Here is a 21,898-nt window from a genome sequence, read left to right on the forward strand (position 1 = left end):
AGGAGGGTGTGGTGCGCATCAGAGAAGCTTTGAAAACCAGTTTCCATGACTGGCCAGGCTATGGTGTGAAAGTTCTGTTTGTTTCTCCTTGATGAACCCCCTGCTTGGTTCATTCTGCTTCCCTGTAAGCTAACCACCCTCCTCTCCCCACTTCAATCACCGCTTGCAGAGGCAATAAAGTCATTGTTGCTTCACATTCATGCATCCTTTATTAATTCATCACACAAAGAGAGGGATAACTGCCAAGGTAGCCCAGGAGGGGTGGGGGAGGAAGGAAGGACAAGGCCACACTGCACTTTAAAACTTATTGAAGGCCAGCCTTCTGTTGCTTGGGCAATCCTCTGGGGTAGAGTGGCTGGGTGGCCGGAGGCCCCCACACCACGTTCGTGGGCATCTGGGTGAGGAGGCTATGGAACTTGGGGAGGACGGTTGGTTACACAGGGGCTGTAGTGGCGGTCTGTGCTCCTACTGCCTTTCCTGCAGCTCAACCATACGCTGGAGCATATGAGTTTGATGCTCCAACAGCCTGAGCATTGACTCCTGCCTTCTGTCACCACCTATCACCTTCAGCCCGCCACTTACTCTCTTTAGCCCGCCACCTCTCCTCGTGTTCATATTGCGCTTTCCTGTACTCTGACACTGTCTGCCTCCACACATTCTGCTGTGCTCTGTCAGTGTGGGAGGACAGCATGAGCTCAGAGAACATTTCATCCCGAGTGCATTTTTATCACCTTCTAATCTTTGCTAGCTTCTGGGAAGGAGAAACATATGCAGCTGGTGGAGGAAAAAAAAAAGGGAGAGTGGAAGTTAAAAAGACAAATTTTATAGAACAACAGGTAAACTTTCACGGTAAACCTTGCTATTAATATTACATAGCACATGTGCTTTCATTACAAGGTTGCATTGTGATGGATTCACCCCTCCCCCCACCACATAGCTAACAGTGGGGAACATTTCTGTTCAGCCACAGGCAAACAGCCCAGCAGGAACGGGCACCTCTGAATGTCCGCTGAATGTCCGCTTAATAAAACCACCCTATTTCCACCAGGTGACCATGAATGATATCACTCTCCTGAGGATAACACAGAGAGAAAGAACGGATGTTGTTTAAATGCCAGCAAACACCGGGACCATATGCTGCAATACTTTGTTCTGCAATGATTCCTGACTATGTGCTACTGGCCTGGTAAAGTGTCCTACCATGGAGGACGGAATAAGGCTGCCCTCCCCAGAAACCTTTTGCAAAGGCTTTTGGAGTACATCCAGCAGAGCTTTATGGAGATGTCCCTGGAGGATTTCTGCTCCATCCCCAGACACGTTAACAGACTTTTCCAGTAGCTGTACTGGCCACAAATGCCAGGGCAAATTAATCAAACACGCTTGCTTTTAAACCATGTCTAATATTTACAAAGATACACTCACCAGAGGTCCCTTCTCTGCCTACAGGGTCCAGGAGCCCACCTTGGATGGGTTCAGGAGTTACTGGCTCCAGGTCCAGGGTGAGAAACAGATCCTGGCTGTTGGGGAAACCTGTTTCTCCGCTCCCTTGCTGTGAGCTATCTTCCTCGTCCCCAAAACCCACTTCTGTGTTGCGTCCTACTCCACTAACGGAGTCAAAGCACAGGGTTGGGGTACTGGTGGCTGCACCCCCTAGAATGGCATGCAGCTCATCACAGAAGCTGCATGTTTGGGGCTGTGACCCGGAGCGATCATTTGCCTCTCTGTTTTTTTGGTAGGCTTGCCTGAGCTCCTTAATTTTCATGCAGCACTGCTGCGAGTCCCTGTTATAGCCTCTGTCTTTCATGCCCTTGGAGACTTTTTCAAATGCTTTGGCATTTCATTTACTGGATTCGTCTCCCCATACAGCGATCAGGTCCCATACCTCCCCTTCAGTCCATGCTGGAGCTCTTTTGCTATTCTGGGACTTCATTGTCACCTCTGCTGATGAGCTCTGCATAGTCACCTGTGCTGATCAGCTCACAACGCTGGCCAAGCAGGAAATGAAATTCAAAAGTTTGCGGGACTTTACCTGTCTACCTGGCCAGTGCATCTGAGTTGCGAGCGCTGTCCAGAGCAGTCACAATGGAGCACTCTGGGATAGCTCCCGGAGACCAATACTGTCGAATTTATAGAAGTCCACACTACTCCAAATTCGACCAGGCAAGGCCGATTTCAGCGCTAATCCCCTCAGAAGTGAAGTAAAGAAATTGAATTTAAGAGCCCTTTAAGTCGAAAAAAGGGCTTCATCGTGTGGACGGGTGCAGGATTAAATCGAGGTAATGCTGCTAAATTAGACCTAAAATTATAGTGTAGACCAGGCCTACAACACAATTAAATGCTATATCCTGGGGCAGGCAGGTTACCAAAAAGTGACAATGACACTGAACTTTGAAAGGAAGATTTCAATAAAATATAGTTAGTCAAAATGGCTTTAAAAGTAAGGGAAGTAAAAACCTTAAGAAGTGGTATGGATGCTACTTAACTAAACAATAATGGAGTGTCATAATACATTCCGGTTGTTGAACAAAATGGGAACCTCGAAGGCAATGTAAATGGTAAGGTCTGAGAGGCTATTAGAAGCAAACTGCAATCCTTCAAAATTTGGAAGTCTGAACTGATGGAAGCCATAAATCACAGCTGGCAATAAGTAAAAGGGAAATTAGAAGGGCCAAAATGTATTTTGAGGAACAAATAACAAAAGATGTAAAAACAGATTTAAGTATATCAGAAACATAAAGCTTGTGAAAGAATGGGTGTGTGTGTTGAATCACCGGAGCTAAATGGAGCAATTATGGACGATAAGCACACTAATGAGAAGCTAAGTGATTTCTCTGTATCAGATTTCACCACTGAGAAAACACCTACCCCAGACCTGCTCTTTTCTCATAACGAAGATCAGCTACTCTCAGAAATTCAGGTTTCAGAAGAGGTGGTACTGCAGCAAAATAATAATGTGAAAGGTGATAAGCCAACAGGCATAGATTGTATACATCCAAAAGATAAGGCGGCACTTAAGGATGAAATGGCTAAGCTCCTATTAAACAGCCACTGTTCCAGAGGACTGGAGGATAGGAAAGGTTGTACCTATATTTTTAAAAGGCTCTTGGAGTGATCTGAGGAACTAGAGGCCAGTAAAGCCTTACATATGTACCTGACCAATTGGTTGAAATGATAATTATAAGCAGAACAGAACATCTGGAAGATTATGGTATGATAGGTCTAAGCAATATGGTCTTAGCAAAGGAAAAATCATGTCTCACTAAACTTTTAGACTTCACTGAAGGTGTCAATAAAGTAATAGATGAAGGAAAACTAGCTGATGTAGTTCATTTAGACTTTAAAAGGCCTTTGACGAGGTTCCATACAACACAGGGTGGATAAAAATCAATGTTTTTTAAAACTGATAGCATAAGGTAAAGCCTAAATTTATTATAATGTATTAAGATTATGTAAATTAAATACAAAAAAAAATACTAAGCAATGTTTGCTGTGAATTGTTACCAGAAGTCAACCACTAAACTGGTGGGCTACGCACCTGGAAACAGAGTTTGTTGATTTGCTAAACCAACTTTTGAAATAGCCTCTTCTGCAAGTGCAGAGAAAATATTTTCTTCATTTGAGTTTATTTAACTAGTTCAGCTCAAATGACTAGTTCAGTCAGCGTTAAGAAATCAGTTGAAAAAGCAGAAAAGCTTGTTTTACTCTTTCAATCTTGTGAGAGGGTGAGCTCTACAATCTGTAAAATCTTGAAGAACATGTTGACCAGAAACAATCACTTCAATTCATTAGCTACAGATATTTCCTTTGTTTAAAAAGGTTAATTTTAAATGCAAAGCATGTTTTTAAAAAATTCTTATGTTTTCAGCACTTAAGAAGTTTTATTCAATACAAAAATTAAAACGCTGGTTTTGTGCATTTGTAATTGAATCTGAATTTTCATCCAAACAGGCTTTGACACAAGTCCCGAGTCAAACAAGAATCATCTAGTAAATAAGAAATGCATCATTCACCATTTAAAAAAATGTAACTGTTAACACTCTGAATAAGTTAAATTAAGCTATACAATTGCTTAAATAAATTTGCATAATATAGTGTATCCTGTTTAGTAAAAAGAATTCACTAAATTTAGTGAAAAGGCTATACTCAGGTGCAAATCAACATGTTTTAATGGTTACCAACTAATGAGAATTAACTTTTGTTTAAAAATAAACTAAAAAAAGTACAAATACAAAACAGATGATTTAAGTCAGTTCATCCTGGCAGAAGAGGCTACCAAAGAATCTAAATAGTCATGGGGTGAGAGTCAAAGTACTGTTTTCAATCAAACTGGCTAGGAGACAGAAAGATATAAATAGGAATAAAAGGTCAGTTGTCATGCAAAAGATTCAGAGTGGGGTGACTCAAGGTTCTGTACTAGGTTCCATGTTGTTTAATATACTTATTAAAGATGTGGAAAGGAAATAAGTAAGTGAAATTCAGTGTTGATAAATGTACACTAATGCACACTGGAGGGGGAAAAATTAAATATTCATACACCTTACATAATTCTAAGTAAACTGTATCAACTCAAGATATCAACTTGAATATTCTTGATTCCCATACAGAATTATCAATTGATGATTAAAATTTTGGAAAGGATATTTACCTCATGCTTCAGGGATTAAGTAAATCTACTAAAAACCAGTCAGAAATTTAATCTGCAGAGGGGGCAGATTCCCACGCCATGTATCTATTTCAGGGTTCTTACACTTTTTTCTGAAGCATCTGGTATTGGCCACTGTCAAAGACAGGATACTGGACCAGATGGACTCAGTTTGATCCAGTATAAATTCCTATATTCCTACTCATCAAATCATAGGAAACCATGGTCTACACCAGGGGTCGGCAACCTTTCAGAAGTGGTGTGCCAAGTCTTCATTTATTCACTCTGATTTAAGGTTTTGCGTGCCAGTAATACATTTTAACGTTTTTAGAAGGTCTCTTTCTATGTCTATAACATATAACTAAACTATTGTTGTATGTAAAGTAAATAAGGTTTTTAAAATGTTTAAGAAGCTTCATTTGAAATTAAATTAAAATGCAGAGGCCCCTGGACTGGCGGCCAGGACCTGGGCAGTGAGTGCCACTGAAAAATCAGCTGGCAGCACACGTGCCATAGGTTGCCTACCCCAGTCCACACAGTTTACAGATTTGCATAGAATCACGGGGTTAGAAGGGACCACAAAAGTGTGTGGTACAAGTCGATAGACAAAAGTCTAAGTTTATATAGTTAAACATTAGGTTTGTATTGTATACACACTAAATTCGGGGCATTCCCTATTGCTTGTTTTACAACGTATGTTCATTTATTTTAAATTAAATTTCTTTATTATTAGATACTATCAAGTGGTGAAGCAATGCTCTACCAATTTGTTACTGCTAGAAAGTTTCCATACAGTATATATGGCACAAAAATATACATGGGGATAGAAATGCAGAAAAGAAGAAGTGAAGGACATTGTTTTATGTCTCTTACTAAGATGCTGATAAAAACAAGACCAGTGATGGAAAGCCAGGACATTTTTCTTTAAGTAAATTGTTTTAATTTGAAGCCTACCTTGTTCTTCTTGCCCTTGGCTTCACTGAAAGCAAGTTCATCCTGAAGCAGTTCCACCCTCTTTGCAAGCTGTTGATTTCGAAATGTCAAACTGTCCATTTCTTGTTGCAGTTTTCTCAATGATTGGTCCTTCATCTTCAGTTGTTCCTTAATTAGCATAAAAGTTTCATCAATCCACTACAATTTCAGCACAAGCATTATAAAAAAAGTGACTAATATTAAAAAAAAATCACAAAGGAATAATAGTAATTATACAAAATCTAAAAAAATTCAACACAAATGGCTTTGTTCATTTGTAGACAACCTAAACGCACATATGGATTGTTTTTAGCAAAAGAGTTTAGATTCCTTAAGTCTACACAAAGCATGCTGCGAGTGCGTAATTCTTCCTTTTACACAGTCAGATGAACACTTCCTGGTGACTGTATTGTAAATGCCCACCATACCGCATCAGGAACAGAATAGTTGCAGATGGGAAATTCTTACTGAATCAATCCTTTGTTACAATTAGCTACATCCACTTAACCACAAAGCAGATCTGCAAAACTTCACCATCTGATCATACAGTTTGACAAGAGTGCAATTAAATAGAAGACTTTTTAACTTGTACCTTCAGAGAAGCAGAATTTGCTTGCTCATCCACGACACCTTTTTTCAGCACCTGATTCTGAGCTCGAAGCTGAAAACAAGGTGCAAATTATTAATCCAGCCAGGAATCAACAAACACTCAAAGTATTCATTAACAACCTGCAAGAGTACATATCTTTGTTTAGGAAAATAGGAAATATGTGCATTTTTAATCAGGCCGTATTAGTTCTGTTACAGATATACTGTTGTAGTAATATTGAAAAAAGTATAAGACCAGCATAACCCAATTCCATTGTTTTAGATTTTGGAAAACAAGTCATTTTACCTTCTATGAACTTCACTCTCAACCAAACTGTTCTTAAACAAGAAATATACTGTGATGTTGCACTCTATATGATTTTATGAAAGTATGCTGATGAGTATGAATATAATGCAACTGGAATATGCTTCATGCAAAAGGTCTCTTGTAAGGTATCATTGCAAAGCTTATAATCTACTGAGTGTGGTGGTCATCCTATTTGTATAAATTATCACTCTTGTATCTGAAACTAGAAATATAAAATATAACTCTGAGGGCCTATTGTAATTTATGCAAAGTGTGGGCCATTAATGGTGGTTCGGAATCTTGATGGCTCCCATTAACCAGGACAATTGTCTGTGGATGGCTCTGTTTTACTTGTAAGTCTTCCTGTGTCTTATAGTGACATGTGATCATGTCACCTGAACTGAAATCCATCTTTAACCAGGTGTCTTTTCATTGAGAAGAAGGGGGTGGAAACCCAGAGAGCGACAAAAGATTCCCGCCTTATGCAAAAGATATATAAAGGGGTGGAACAGAACAAAGATGGGAAAGGAGCCATCATGAAGAATCCCCTAGCTACCACCTGAGCTGGAACAAGAGCTATACCAGGGGAAAGAATTGTGCCCAGGCCTGGAAGGTGTCCAGTCTGAGGAAAAAACTTACTGAAGCATCTCTAAGGGTGAGATTTATCTGTATTCAGTTTGATTAGACATAGATTTGCGCCTTTTATTACTGACAAAATGAGTATTCACCCACAAAAGCTTATGCGCCAATACTCTGTTAGTCTATAAGGTGACACAGGACTCTGTTGCTTTTTACAGATCCAGACTAACACGGCTACCCCTCTGATACTTCTTATTTTTGTTCACACTACAGAACCAACACAGCTAACAGAGTCAGCAGGATTCTATGCCGCCTCATGTTTCCACAGAATTGTTAACTACATTCTGATTACAAAACTTATGCTTCATTACCAGTGTCACAAGCCAGAGAGAACACAGCTTGAATTAACATCTCAGGATGAGTTTGCAGACTGCCAAAAAACTCCCATCTTTTTACTATGATTTTGGCTAGTTTGAGCCATTGAGACAAAGATGGAGCTCCAAAATGACATTCTTCTATTCACTTTTCAGAGTATCACCGCTAGAGCATTAATAATAAAGGCATTGATCGTTCCATCTTCCCATTCCTTGATAATGGCTCTGATTCAGGTTTCTTCACCAATAGTTTGTATTAATTTGACGTGGCTGAGTCCAGCACAATTAAAATAGTTTGCACTGCACTGGGGAATGCCACTGGCCAAAGCACAAAGCGGGTGAATTCACGTAAAGCAATACTGATGTCTAAACTTTTGTCTGACAGCCGAACATTTCAAAAGATCAAGAGACAACAAGTAATACTGTGGGCCTATTATGCTCCCTTTGAATTGCGTAGGGGGCCAAAAGGGAGGGGAAGCCACCTGCAAGTTGCCTACTGGGAACTTCCCAAGGACAGGGAGTCCCAGCAGGTGTAGGGCCAATATAACAGGTTCCTATGCCTCCCTTCTCACAGCTACTGGCACAGGGAGCATGTCTACTATCCTTAACTGGCATATGATCCACTAGGGTCTGCTGCCAGCTGATAGAAGCTGTGCTTTAGTCAAATATAAGTTATAGGGCTCAATACAGGGGTAACCTGGTGAAATTTAAGGAGCTGTGATATATTGGAGCCCAAATTAGATGATCTACTGGAGTGTTCTGGCCTTATACATTCTGAAGTTAGAGAAGCCTAGGTAGCTGTAGACAGAAGTTAGCGCAAAATTGCCCCAGGAGTAATATACAGAAGTTTCAAAATAGACAGACACCAAACTAAGAAGGGAGAATCATATTTCATAGACACCAGAAATCAAGCTCATTTCATCTATTAGCTTTACGCTAATGAGCTTGAGCTTTGTTTAGAAAATACCCAAGTGACAAGAGCTTGTATTTCTCTTCCTAAAGTTTCAAATCAGGACAAGCAACAGACCATTGGTTTCCCAAGCATAAAGTCATTTGAGTAGAATTAATCCAGAAAGCCAAAGCCTATTTCCCCTCACAGTGCTCGGCAAATAATTCGGTTTGAGTTGAACCAATTCTGAAAGCTACAAAAAAAATTTAGTGAATTGAAGAAATCCATTTCTGCTTGAATTAAAATGTTCTACCCAAAATGTTATCTCCAGCATTTTTAATTGGTCACTAGAGTCACAAAACAGCTGTAGATAGTAGTCTCTTTATAATCTTTCGCCCAGTGATTAGGGCACTCACCTGGGATGTGGGAACTGTGCATTCAATTCCCTCTTCTGCCAGATGTGGAGAATGGATTGGAACTTGAGTCTCTGACATTTTCAGGCAATACCCTAGCCACTGGTCTATTGGATATTCTGGAGCTTGTCTTCATTACGGGCTAAATCGGTGCTGCTTCGAGGTGTACAAACTACAAAGCTCCTTCCACCAACAAAAAAACTCTCCTGCTTTGTCCACTAAATAAAACCACCTTGACAAGAGGCGTAGAGCTTTTTGTGGCGAAGTCGTATTGACAAAGTGTCAGTGTAGACACTGTGCTTGGTTAGGTCACTGTAAATGGCCTCTAAGAGGTGTCCCACAATGCTCATCTGACGGTTTTGGTCAGTGGTTTGAACTCCACTACCCTGCATCCAGGTACATAGGCATCCACCCCTCCCCCTTAAAAGACCTGGGAATTTTTGAAAATCCACTTCCTGTTTGCTTAGTGTGGACAGCTCATATCTTCCCAGCTGATCACAGGAGCTCCACACAGCAAATGCTCTCCTGCTTGGAACACACCTGAGTTGTTGGATCTGCTGGCACTGTAGGGAGAGGAGGCTGTGCAGTTTCAGCTCCGCTCCAGGCATAGGAACTTCAGTATCTATGGTCATATTTCTCATGGCATGTTGGGTAAGGGCTACGAATAGGACACACACCAGTGCCGTGCAAAGATAGAGGAACTGAGTTAAAGGAGTTGAGATAAAGGAGCAGAAGGCAAGCGAGTCAGACCGTCGCTCTGGTGCTGCATCAAAGACCTGCCACTTCTATAAGTAGCTGAATGCCATCCTCCGTGGCGAACCCACCTTCACTGCCAAGAGCCCCGTAGATACTTCGGTGGGGCTGGAGACAGTGGTCTCAACACAGAGGACAAAGTCGTGGATGAGAAGATCGAGTTGGAGGATGACGTGGAGCACACGGCAGGGTCGTCTGGTGGCATGGCGAGTCAAGACATCTTTTCTACTCTAGTGGGTTCTAGCCAATTCCAGCAGTTCATCTCTGGAGTGCATGATGCAGGAGAGGAGAGCTCCAGTAAATGTTCTTTTTCAGTTCATGCTGCTTGGTTATATGAGGTAGAGCTGTCCTTTTTGTATATTCTAGCAGAAGGAATAGACATGTACAAAACTAGCTGTGTTTGGGTATGCTTCACATTCTCCTATGCAGCTACACAGTGGGGGCCCTGTAGAACAATGTGTTAATGCACACCGAGATTTCACAGGAATCCTCCAGAGAAATCTCTAGGAAACTTTTCTGGAGGTACTCGCCAATCCTATGCTGAAGGTTTGTTGGCGAGAGGTGCTTTGTTCCTTCCCTCATTGTAGGAAAGTTTCCTGTGCCAATCTGCAATCACTTGTACAGGGACCAAAGCAGCACACAGGTGAGCAGCATAGGTAACCAGTCTGAAGCCACACATATGCAGAAGATGCACCCTTGCTTTTAATCTGCCAATGGCACATTCTATGGTCATCCAGCACCTGCTCAGCCTATTGTTGAATCACTCCTTGCTTCTGTCCAGGTTTCCCATATAAGGCTTCATGAACCATGGGAGTAAGGGGTACACTGGGTCTCCCAGGATTGCTATGGACCTTTCAACACCCCGCCCCCTATTAGAATCTTCTGGTCTGGAAAGCAAGTTACTGCTGGCAGCATTCTGTACAGGCCAGTGTTCCTGAAGATGTGTGCATCATGCATCTTCCTGGATGACCCTGCATTGATATCAGTGAAACGCAGGGTCGTCCGGGAAGATGCATGATGCACACATCTTCAGGAACACTGGCCTGTACAGAATGCTGCAAGCAGTAACTTTCTATGAATTGCCACTATGAATGGCAATGAATAGTCACTGGGCCTGGTAAGGTTAGAAAGGTTATAAAGGAGGGCACCTCCTTCTCCTACCGTCATTTTATGACTGGTATTTAAGTCTCAAAGAAAAAAAAAGGCCAAAACTATTTGGAAATTTGACACAAATTTGCTGAATAGTTTCTGTTGACCCAATACTGCATGTTTTTTGCAAATAAACTATTACTCCAAAACCAAAAAACTTTCACCCTACTCTAGTCATAACCACTCCAGTGTAGCTGGAATGTTTTGTTCCCCTCCTTTTTTTTGACATTCAGCTCATCAGGTTCTTTCACAAAACAAACTAGAACCTAAAAAATTGAGGCTCAAAGTAGCAAAATTCCCTACAATATCTCCTTGAGCAATTTTTAATTTCTAAGATACAATAGGACAGCAGTGGAAGGTGATAAGACTAAAATCCCTCTGCAAGGGGTACAATTCTGATGCTAACTTCAGCTTGCAGCACTTCTGGAACAGAGCTTCGTAAGGAAATAAGTTCCCTATAAGGTGTGTGGCCACGCAGCAGGCTATTTAGGTCCCCCAGCCCAGGTCCACCGTAGCTGCCAGGGAGAGGTGCCCCTCCCCCGGCCCCAAGCTGCTGCAGTGAGAGAGTGATGGGGGAAGTCCTCTCTCCCCACCACAGCCCCAGAACAGCCTAAACCTCAAACCCCTCATCCCTCGCCTCACCTCAGAGCCTACACTCCAATCCTCTGCCCCCTCCTGCACCCCGAATTCCTCATCTCCAGCCCCACCCCAGAACCTTCACCCCTAGCCAGAGCCCTCACCTCCTGCACCCAACCCTCTTCCTCCCATCCCCACCCTGCCACCCATCACCTCAATATTGTGCACATAAAATTAATTCCGCACGTGGATGTAAAAAATTAGAGGGAACATTGTCTGTGACTGTTTTAGACTCTTTGCAGCTCATGGTTGCTGACAGCAGCCACTAAAGCTGTGTACTTTCAGGAGGACAGTAGCAATAGAATCTAGGGACAAACCATCAAACCTGGTCAGAATATGTTGCCAAAAGCTTCTATTGCTAAGAAGTACAATATCTGAGCACTGCCTCTTCCTATATAGATGTTCTCAGAACCTGCACGTGAACTGCAGCATTCACTTTCCCCCTGATTGTCCTTTCTTAAACAGAATGGAGGCTCAGTGTTGTTAATCCAATACGGGATTTTTCATCTAACTGGAGGATCAGCATGCACTTAGAAAATGAGTACCATTCCCCCCTAGGATGTCTAAAAGAGCTCCCTAGAGTTCCTTCAGGTTAGCAGCAACAATGGCAGTGAGAAGGTGAAAAGAGGTAACAGGGAGTAGCCACTTGGGCAGCTGTAAGACAGAAGAAAACACTAAGGGTACCCTATATCCACCTTGGAGTAGATGTGGGATCAAGTAAAGTTACCTCCAAAGTACTTCAAAAAGGCGGGGAAGAACAAATGCTAGTGGTGAACGCCCACCACTGCCAGCCTGAGCAGAAAGGAAGCAAACCCTCAGTCCATCCAACCAGGGGTAAATATGGGGGGGAGGAATTGAAGACAAGCACACCCCCATCAAATAAATACCTATGACAGGTGAATGGGTGGGGAACGGAGAAGCAAGGAGTGCTACAACCAGTTTCATTGCCATTGATAATCAGCAGCCTGGGCTTTGCTCTACCATTCCCTTCTGCTGCAGGCAAGTCTCCCTAGCTTCTCTCTCCTGAAAGCAGGTCAGCCCTTTAAGAAATTGTAGGAATTGAGAAAACAGGGACAGTGTCTTCCCAGCCCTCTAAAGCTTTTCCTCTCCTTCAAGGAAGGCAAACTCATAGATGCTAAACAAGAAACATCCATATCACAGCAATACATTTTTCAATCTCTGACTGAAGTGTTACTTTCCCTCATGCTCCAAGGCATCAGGAAGGGCCAAGAAGATAAGTGGGCCAGTGATGGAGCACAAGCCGCAGTATCAATACTAGAAAATGTGACAATCTAATATGGAGCTCTCGCATAGCACTTTCAGATCAGCACTTTACAACAGCAATGGTGTAGTGTGAGAAATGGCTATCTTTAGGAATTTGCTACTTAGGGTGCACTGAGTATGCTCAGTAACATCTGCTGAAGCCACTGGCCTTCACCCTACTCTTACTTGGCATAGGAGTCTGCAGACTGCTTTTTAAAAGGGGCAAAGGGGGCAAATCGGAGGAGACGGGTAGCCAAGGTCTGAGCAGGGGGCGGAAATTGACTGGTAAGGGGGGTCAAGCAGCTGCAGGTAGGGTTAGGATAGGGGCTGAAGGGGAAAATCAGGGATGGGGAGAGAGAAGGAGCCAGGGTTAAGCCTAGAGGTGAGGCGCTGCCAGAGGGCAAAACCCCAGCACAGGGGGTAACAGTTACCCTGGTGGACTGAGACACCAGTGTTTGCAAAAAATGGGGCGGGGGGGGCGGGCTTTATTTCGCCTCCCACAGACAGTACCTGTTAGCATGGGCTTCCCAGGGCTGGGTTCTTACAAGCACAGGCATCCCAATGGCTTTTCTTAAAGGCACAGGCAATGCCTAGTCACTGCAGCTGCTCAGTCTAATGTAACCTACTGAAGTGCTGCAGGAGACTTAATTCAGTGAAACATTTTACATATACCCTCGGAAACAAAGAATCCCTGATCGGTGTATCTGATTGCATAAAGTCTCATCAAAGTTCACAAATTTGTCTTATCTGCTGCTGGGATTCCCTGAATTACTCTTAGCACTTCATCATTTAGCTTTGTTATTGTGCAGATGCATGTCACTGGGCTATTAAATTTATATTTTAACAAATACTTATTGAAAATATGTATAAGTAAGTACTTGCTAGTAGTTTTAGCAATGACATCTGTGTTTCTATTATTGTACTATGTTTTTTACTGTGATTTCTAATTTTCAATTTTTAAGTCTAACTTTTTCTTCTTATTTTTAAGAGTTGTTTATTCTGTTGGATCATCTGACTTCCAGTCTGACTGAATTTCTGGCCTGGTCTCAAAACTTTGTTTTCATTTAATTCACAGTGATGGGTTGGATCACAGAAACCCCCCTGGGACCTGCCAACCGATGTCCCAAGACTACCTCTGCTCCTGTTTTCCCTGCCAGCTCAGGACTCCAGCACCCTGTCTTGCTGAGCCAGACACTCCCGTCTGCTCCAACAAAGACCCAGGGTCTGAATTACTTGCCCCAAAACTGCAGGTTTACCTGAAAGCAGCTAACAGAAGTGTGCTTGTCTTTAATACTCAGATGCCCAACTCCCAATGGGGTCTAAACCCAAATAAATCCATTTTACCCTGTATAAACCTTATGCAGGGTAAACTCATAAATTGTTCGCCCTCTATAACACTGATAGAGAGAGATACACGGCTGTTTGCTCCCCCAGGTATTAATACATACTCTGGGACAATTAATAAGTAAATAGTGATTTTATTAAATACAGAAAGTAGGATTTAAGTGGTTCCAAGTAGTAACAGACATAAAGTAAATCACCAAGCAAAATAAAATAAAATGTGCAAATCTATGTCTAATCAAACTGAATACAGATAATCTCACCCTTAGAGAGGCTTCAGTAAGATTTTTCCTCAGACTGGACACCTTCCAGGCCTGGAAACAATACTTTCCCCTGGTACAGCTCTTGTTCCAGCTCAGGTGGTAGCTAGGGGATTCTTCACGATGGCTCCTCTCCCATCTTTGTTCTGTTCCACCCCTTTATACATCTTTTGCATAAGGCAGGAATCCTTTGTCCCTCTCTGGGTTTCCATCCCCTCCTTCTCAATGGAAAGACACCAGGTTAAAGATGGATTCCAGTTCAGGTGACAGGATCACATATCACTGTAAGGCCTTGGCTACACTTGAGAGTTACAGCACTGTTGGTGGCTTTATAGCACTGTAACTCACTCCCCGTCCACACTGGCAAGGCACATACAGCGCTGTATCTCCGTGGCTACAGCGCTGCTTGTACTCCACCTCGACGAGAGGAATAAAGAGTATAGCGCTGCTGCTGCAGCGCTGGGGCGCCAGTGTAAACAGGGAATAATCTTAGTACGCTGTAACTGACCTCTGGAAGCTTCCCATAATCCTTTTAAGTAAAGGTCCCACTCTTTGTTTTGTTGTGAACTCCGGGCTCCCGGAGCTGCTTATCAAAAAAACAAATACAGCTACTGTTTGCTGTGAACGAGCAGAGGCAGGGGGGCTCCCTTTGGAATGCCCACAGCTAGTGTTTGCTTGAAGAGAGGGGGAGGGAGGGGACTTGAAGAGAGAAGCAGCGCGGCGGAAGGGAGAAAGGGGGGGTCAGTTTCGGCAGCGGCTGCTTATCTGGTCTCTGAGGAAACAAACAGCTGCTGTTTGCTTTCAGTGAGTGAGAGAGGGGTGCGGGAGGGGGTCGGAACTTGCAAGGCAGGGTGCTGACAGTGTCGGCTCCAAAAATCCACACTCTCTCTCCCTCACACTCCCTGTCACACTCCACCCCACCCCCTTTTGAAAAGCACATTGCAGCCACTTGAATGCTGGGATAGCTGCTCATAATGCACCACACCCAATGCCGCTGCAGATACTGCAAATGTGGCCACGACAGTGCGCTGGTAGCTGTCAGTGTGGCCAGACTGCAGCGCTTTCCCTACTCAGCTGTACGAAGACAGGTTTAACTCCCAGCGCTGTACAGCTGCAAGTGTAGCCATACCCAAAGACTTCACTACTCACTTGCCAGCACACAGGTATACAGGAAGACTCACAAGTAAACAGAGCCATCCACAGAAAATTGTCCTGGTTAATGGGAGCCATCAAGATTCCGAACCACCATCAATTCTGAAGCACTTAGAGGAGAGGAAAAAGTGATCAGGAACAGTCAGCATGGATTCACCAAGGGCAAGTCATGCCTGACTAACCTAATTGCCTTCTATTAGGAGATAACTGGCTCTGTGGATGAGGGGAAAGCAGTGGATGTGTTATTCCTTGACTTTAGCAAAGCTTTTAATACGGTCTCCCACAGTATTCTTGCCGGCAAGTTAAAGAAGTATGGGCTGGATGAATGGACTATAAGGTGGATAGCAAGCTGGCTAGATCGTCGGGCTCAACGGGTAGTGATCAATGGCTCCATGCCTAGTTGGCAGACGGTTTCAAGCAGAGTTCCCCAAGGGTTGGTCCTGGGGCCGGTTTTGTTCAATATCTTCATTAATGATCTGGAGAATGGCATGGACTGCACGTTCAGCAAGTTTGCAGATGACACTAAACTTGGAGGAGTGGTAGATACGCTGGAGGGTAGGGATAGGATACAGAGGGACCTAGACAAATTAGAGGACTGGGCCAAAAGAAACCTGATGAGGTTCAACAAGGACAAGTGCAGAGTCCTGCACTTAGGACGGAAGAATCCCATTCACTGTTACAGACTAGGGACCGAATGGCTAGGAAGCAGTTGTGCAGAAAAGAACCTAGGGGTTACAGTGGACGAGAAGCTGGATATGAGTCAGTGTGCCCTTGTTGCCAAGAAGGCTAACAGCATTTTGGGCTGTATAAGTAGGGGCATTGCCAGCAGATCGAGGGATGTGATCGTTCCCCTCTATTCGACACTGGTGTCCAGTTTTGGGCCCCACACTACAAGAAGGATGTGGAAAAATTGGAAAGAGTCCAGCGGAGGGCAACAAAAATGATTAGGGGCCTGGAACACATGACTTATGAGGAGAGGCTGAGGGAACTGGGAGTCTGCAGAAGAGAAGAATGAGGGGGGATTTGATAGCTGCTTTCAACTGCCTGAAAGGGGGTTCCAAAAAGGATGGCTCTAGACTGTTCTCAGTGGTACCTGATGACAGAACAAGGAGTAATGGTCTCAAGTTGCAGTGGGGGAGGTTTAGGTTGGATATTTTAGGAAAAACTTTTTCTCTCAGAGAGTGGTGAAGGGGGTTGGACTAGATGACCTCCTGAGGTCCCTTCAAACCCTGATATTCTATGATTAATGGTCCACACTTTGCATCAATTACAATAAGCCCTCAGAGTTATATTTTATATTTCTAGTTTCAAATACAAGAGTGATAATTTATACAAATAGGATGACCACACTCAGTAGATTATAAGATTTGTAATGATACCTTACAAGAGACCTTTTGCATGAAGCATATTTCAGTTACATTATATTCATACTCACCAGCATACTTCCATAAAATCATATAGAGTGCAACATCACATCCACCAATGATGATTGCCTTTTGTAACTGTTATTTTGGCTTTAAATCCAGCTGTTAGCGTTTTTCTGCATGCCATTGCTTGTGTGTAGAACTTGATTCTCAAATATTCAATAAAGGCAGTATGCTATCTCATGTAACATCTTTCTCAAAGACAAAAATCTATTGTAATTTTTGCTGTACATTAGAAATGCCATAGTGGATCAGACCAATGGTCCGTCTCGTTCAGTATCCTGTCTTCTGACAGCAACCAGTGCCAGGTGCTTCAGAGGGAACAGGCAATCACTGAGTGAACTATCCCATTGTCCACTCCCAGCACCTGGCAGTCAGAGGTTTAGGGACACCCAGAGCATGGGGATGCATCCCTGATTATCTCAGCTAATAGCTGATCCACCTATCCTGAGGAACTGATCTAATTCTTTGTTGAACCCATTTATAATTTTGGCCTTCAAAATATAATGAACACACATCTACAACCCCAAGACAGCTTGACAACCACAAGAATTCTAAAAACATGAGTTATACACCCTGACGTCAAAATTTTTTAATAAATACATGATATTTTGTTCTTATGTGCCACTTTGTTTCTGAGCTTTTAGAGTGCAATAAGGCCAGTTCCACAAAAGCTGGAGCCTAAACATCTGAATGAATCTTGGTCTACTCTCATACTTAGGAATTTCTTGTTACCTGTCCCAAACATTTCATATACCTAAGGCCATATCTACACTACAAGGGTATGTTAACTCAAGTTATGTCAGCACAGAGTTGCTACGGTTACTTGTGCACATGCCTACGGGACTCCTAGGGTATGGCTACACTGGCGATTTGCAGCGCTGGAAAGCCTCCACCAGCGCTGCAATTAGTAAGTGGCCACACCTGCAGGGCACTTCCAGCGCTGCAACTCCCTGGCTGCAGCGCTGGCAGTACACCTCGCTCAGATGGGGAATAAGGATTCCAGCGCTGGTGCTACAGCGCTGGTCATCAAGTGTGGCCACACACCAGCGCTGTGATTGGCCTCCAGGGTATAAGGATGTATCCCAGAATGCTTTTAACTAAATTACTCTTTGTTTTGTTATGCAGCCTCTCTTTGTTTTGTTGTGAACGAGCTCCGCGCGGAGCGCCGTTGCTGCTGCTGCTTATCTAAAAAACAAACAGAGCTCCTGTTTGCTGTGATCATCTGTACCTGGCTGTAAACAATCAAATGAGATTGCAGGCAGGGAGTGAAACGAAACAGCAGGGAGTCGTGTTGGCTGCAGGCTGTTTGCAATTAAGAGTTAAGACTAAGGGGTTGAAAACATGTTCTGATTTTTCAAGGCAGGAAGCTAAACACAGTGTTGGCTCCAAAAATCCACTCTCTCTCTCTCCCCCCGCTCCCTGTCACACTAGACCCCACTCCACCCCCCTTTTGAAAAGCACGTTGCGGCCACTTGAATGCTGGGATAGCTGCCCATAATGCATCACTCCCAACAGCGCTGCTAATGCTGCAAATGTGGCCACACACCAGCGCTGGTAGCTGTGAGTGTGGCCACACACCAGCGCTGCTCCTACACAGCTGGATGACCAGCGCTGCAAACTACCAGCGCTGCAAACCGTAAGTGTAGCCATACCCCTAGTCTTGGCAGTGAGGGTACTCACCAGAAGCACTTGTATCAATTCAGAGTGTGGTGCATCATGAATAGATATCCCACTGTGCAACTCATCACTGTCCACCGCACTGTATTTTGGAAAGCTTTGGTTTGGCATTGTATGCTGAGGCCCAAACAGGTTGCACAGGGGTGACTGTGATCATGAGATCAACTTCCCATAAGCATTTGTGACGAGATCACCAGGGTGCAGCCTGGGACTATGGGACTGCTGTGCCCCAGGAACTCTCTCTAGCGTGGGCTGTCTCTCACAATGCCTTGTTAGTGACCAGAGGCAAACCCCTCCAGGTGCTGTTATCACTCAGCACAACCACATGTGGCACTCCCCCACCCAGCTAGATTGCATAAATGCTCCCAAAGCCACTCATGAATCACACAGGGAGAGGCACCAGCCAGATCCCCCCAGCTCCCAGCACTGTACTCATGAATATACCATCTTGCAGTGATCAAGAGGAGCAGTGCAAATTTATTAACTGGTTTACCACTTCATCAATGGAAAGTGGATTTACACCAGCCTTTGCAAACCTGGCCAGTTTTGCCAGATACTTCATACAAACTCACTGGTAAAGATAAACAGCAAAACAAATGTATTGACTACAAAAGATAGATTAAGTGATAGGCAAAAAGTCAGAGTTAGTTACCAAAAGAAATAAAATAAGCACACAGTCTAAACTCTCAACTCTATTAGGCTGGGCAACAACTAGACTAAGCAGTTTTTCCTCACCCCACTGGATATTGCAGTCCTTAATATACAGATTTCACCCTTGAAATCTGGGCCAGTCCCCTCAGTTGGAGTCTTCAGAGTGTTGCTTGCAACATAGGTGGGTGAAGGAGAAAGTGGCCACATGCTGGGCCTGTGTCTGTTTTATACTCTCAGTCCTACGTGCTTGGGGAGCACCAGTCCAGGGCATGTCTGGGGGCATTGCTGAGTCTCCAGACAAGGCTGAGCTATTCCCCTGGTATGGCCTCATGCAGGTGAGTCACTGAATTGTAGCTCCCTTGCTGGACAATGGTTGTTGATGGGTTCCTTGACACCCTACCCGGGTGTTGGTTACTTTCCTTGCTGTTGCCTCTAGGGAGCTAATATCTGGCTGATTGTCACTAAAACATGCTGTAAACTGGGGAACCATATAACACAATTCTCATAACTTCATATGCATTAATGATATACATATATGGATAGAGAAATGACTCAGCAGATCAGAAATCTTTCCCCGGATACATATAAAGCATGTCTTGTAAGGTAAGATCAAGATTATATACAAATGAGGAATATGGGGGTTCCATGATGCTCCCCCAAGATATAGAATGTCACAGCATTGTTAAATTTATCCCCTGATTTTATATGTATCCCATACATAAACTGATACATAACCGTTATACAAGGCACTGGTGAGACCTCATCTGGAATACTGTGTGCAGTTCTGATCTCCCATGTTTAAGAAGGATGAATTCAAACTGGAACAGGTTCAGAGAAAGGCTACTAGGATGATCCGAGGAATGGAAAACCTGTCTTATGAAAAGAGACTCAAAGAGCTTGGCTTGTTTAGCCTAACCAAAAGAAGGCTGAGGGGAGATAATGATTGCTCTCTCTAAATACATCAGAGGAATAAATACCAGAGAGGGAGAGGAATTATTTAAGCTCAGTACCAATGTGGACACAAGAACAAATGGATATAAACTGGCTATCAGGAAGTTTAGACTTGAAATTAGACAAAGTTTCTAGCCATCAGAGGAGTGAAGTTCTGGAACGGCCTTCCAAGGGGAGTAGTGGGGGCAAAAGACATATCTGGCTTCAAGACTAAGCTTGATAAATTTGTTGAGGGGGTGGTATAATGGGATAGCCTAATTTTGGCAATTAATTCCTCTTTGACTATTAGTGGTAAATATGCCGGCTCAGACACAGGTTTAATACAGGAGAGGATAGGTGAGATTCTGTGGCCTGCATTGTGCAGGAGGTCAGACTAGATGATCATAATGGTCCCTTCTGACCTTAAAGTCTATGACTGCACCGTTTTTTCTATACCCAAAAACCTGCTTGGCCCTCCTGACTGTCTGCCATCTCACACAGAAGCATGGAGCCTGCATGGCTCTGCACTATTGTCATGAGCTTTGCAAGGCCAAGGTGCACGATCCTGTAGTATTTGCAGAGCCGCAAGCATAGAAGTGAGGGACATCATGATTCTATGCAAAACTGATTGCTGTGGGACATAGCGACAATCAATTCAAACTTGTTGGTGGCATTCACGGTTTTGGGATGATGAGCATTGGCTGCACAACTTTTGGATGTACAAGGCCACATTCCTTGATCTGTGTGCTGAACTTGCCAAAATGACAGCTGCATTGACAATGGAGAAGCAAATACAGATTTCACTGAGAAACTTGCAACAGATTGTTACCTCTTACTCAAAAGTATCTCAACAGTATTGTGGCACTCCGGAATTAAGCAGTACCCTCCCCCTCCCATTCACCCCATCATATAATTATGATATATTTCATACAAAGAATGCCATGTCACATATAATATGAAAGATCAAGATCTGCTGAAACCCATTGATCTGTCGAAGTATGTATATTGTTAGTGCATATGAAGCTATGAAATTTTGTTGCATGGCTGTTACTGAAATATGTTGTTAATTTGGGAGTTGCACAATGTTAGCTCTCTAGTGACAACAAAAGAGAATGAACAGCTGGAGGGCACTGAATAATCATCACCAGCCATTACTCGGCAATGGGAGTTATAATCAATGGATTTCCAATTCAATGACAGACCATACATGGGGTATTTCTGAACAAATTCACTCTGCAAAGCCCATTATCACCTCTCTGAGCAACTATTTTCCAGGTACATGGACTCAAGTTATAAAATAAAGGCAACATGCATTTGCCTCAAAATCTTCACCAACCTATGCTGGAAGCAACCTGTACACTGGGAAGACAAATACTTCAGCTCAGGATACTGAGCAGGAGAGGGATCTGACATTATCAACCACTGAACAGTATATGTTATGTCTACATTAGTAGTGAGGAAAAGGCCTATGTCTGCATAAACAGGGTGGATAAAAATCAAGGATTTAAAAAAAAAACAACTTTTTTTTATTTAAATCAGATTTTTTTGATAAAATGCTTTTTGAGGAGAAAACCTATCTAAAGATAGTTTTAATTAAGATATCTTTGAGCTATAATGTATCTCATCATGGAATAGGAATTATAAATTGTAATTCTATAGTATGAAACAATATATTCATGTAATGTTTAAGAAAAGTTTTCTAAATGAGTTCCAAATAGTTCATGGATTAGGGACCCAATTCTATGGGATTCCAGAGGCTTCCGTATAGATTATTTAGGTTAATCTTTCGATCTACCCAATGGGATTCAGTGCTCAGTCTAGAAGATACCATCAGAGATGCTTAGTTTTGCAGTTCTCAGACTGTGGATTTGTGTCTCCAGAGATAACATGCTTGT

At 43.2% G+C, this 21,898-nt stretch overlaps 1 protein-coding gene across 2 annotated transcripts in view; it reads right to left on the reverse strand.

The window, feature by feature from the left end:
• The window catches only part of PPP1R21 (protein phosphatase 1 regulatory subunit 21), an 81,151-nt gene that overhangs the window by 53,753 nt on the left and 5,500 nt on the right, over window positions 1–21,898 (reverse strand). For both annotated transcript variants that reach the window (XM_045010122.1, XM_045010123.1), the window contains exons 2-3: window positions 6,207–6,275; window positions 5,597–5,743 (exon numbers count right to left, since the gene is read on the reverse strand). In XM_045010122.1, coding sequence (XP_044866057.1) covers window positions 5,597–5,743; window positions 6,207–6,275 — 216 coding nt within the window. The remainder of the gene's footprint in view (window positions 1–5,596; window positions 5,744–6,206; window positions 6,276–21,898) is intronic.

This window comes from Mauremys mutica, chromosome 3 (genome assembly GCF_020497125.1).
Source record: "Mauremys mutica isolate MM-2020 ecotype Southern chromosome 3, ASM2049712v1, whole genome shotgun sequence".
In the NCBI taxonomy this organism is placed as follows: domain Eukaryota; kingdom Metazoa; phylum Chordata; order Testudines; family Geoemydidae; genus Mauremys; species Mauremys mutica.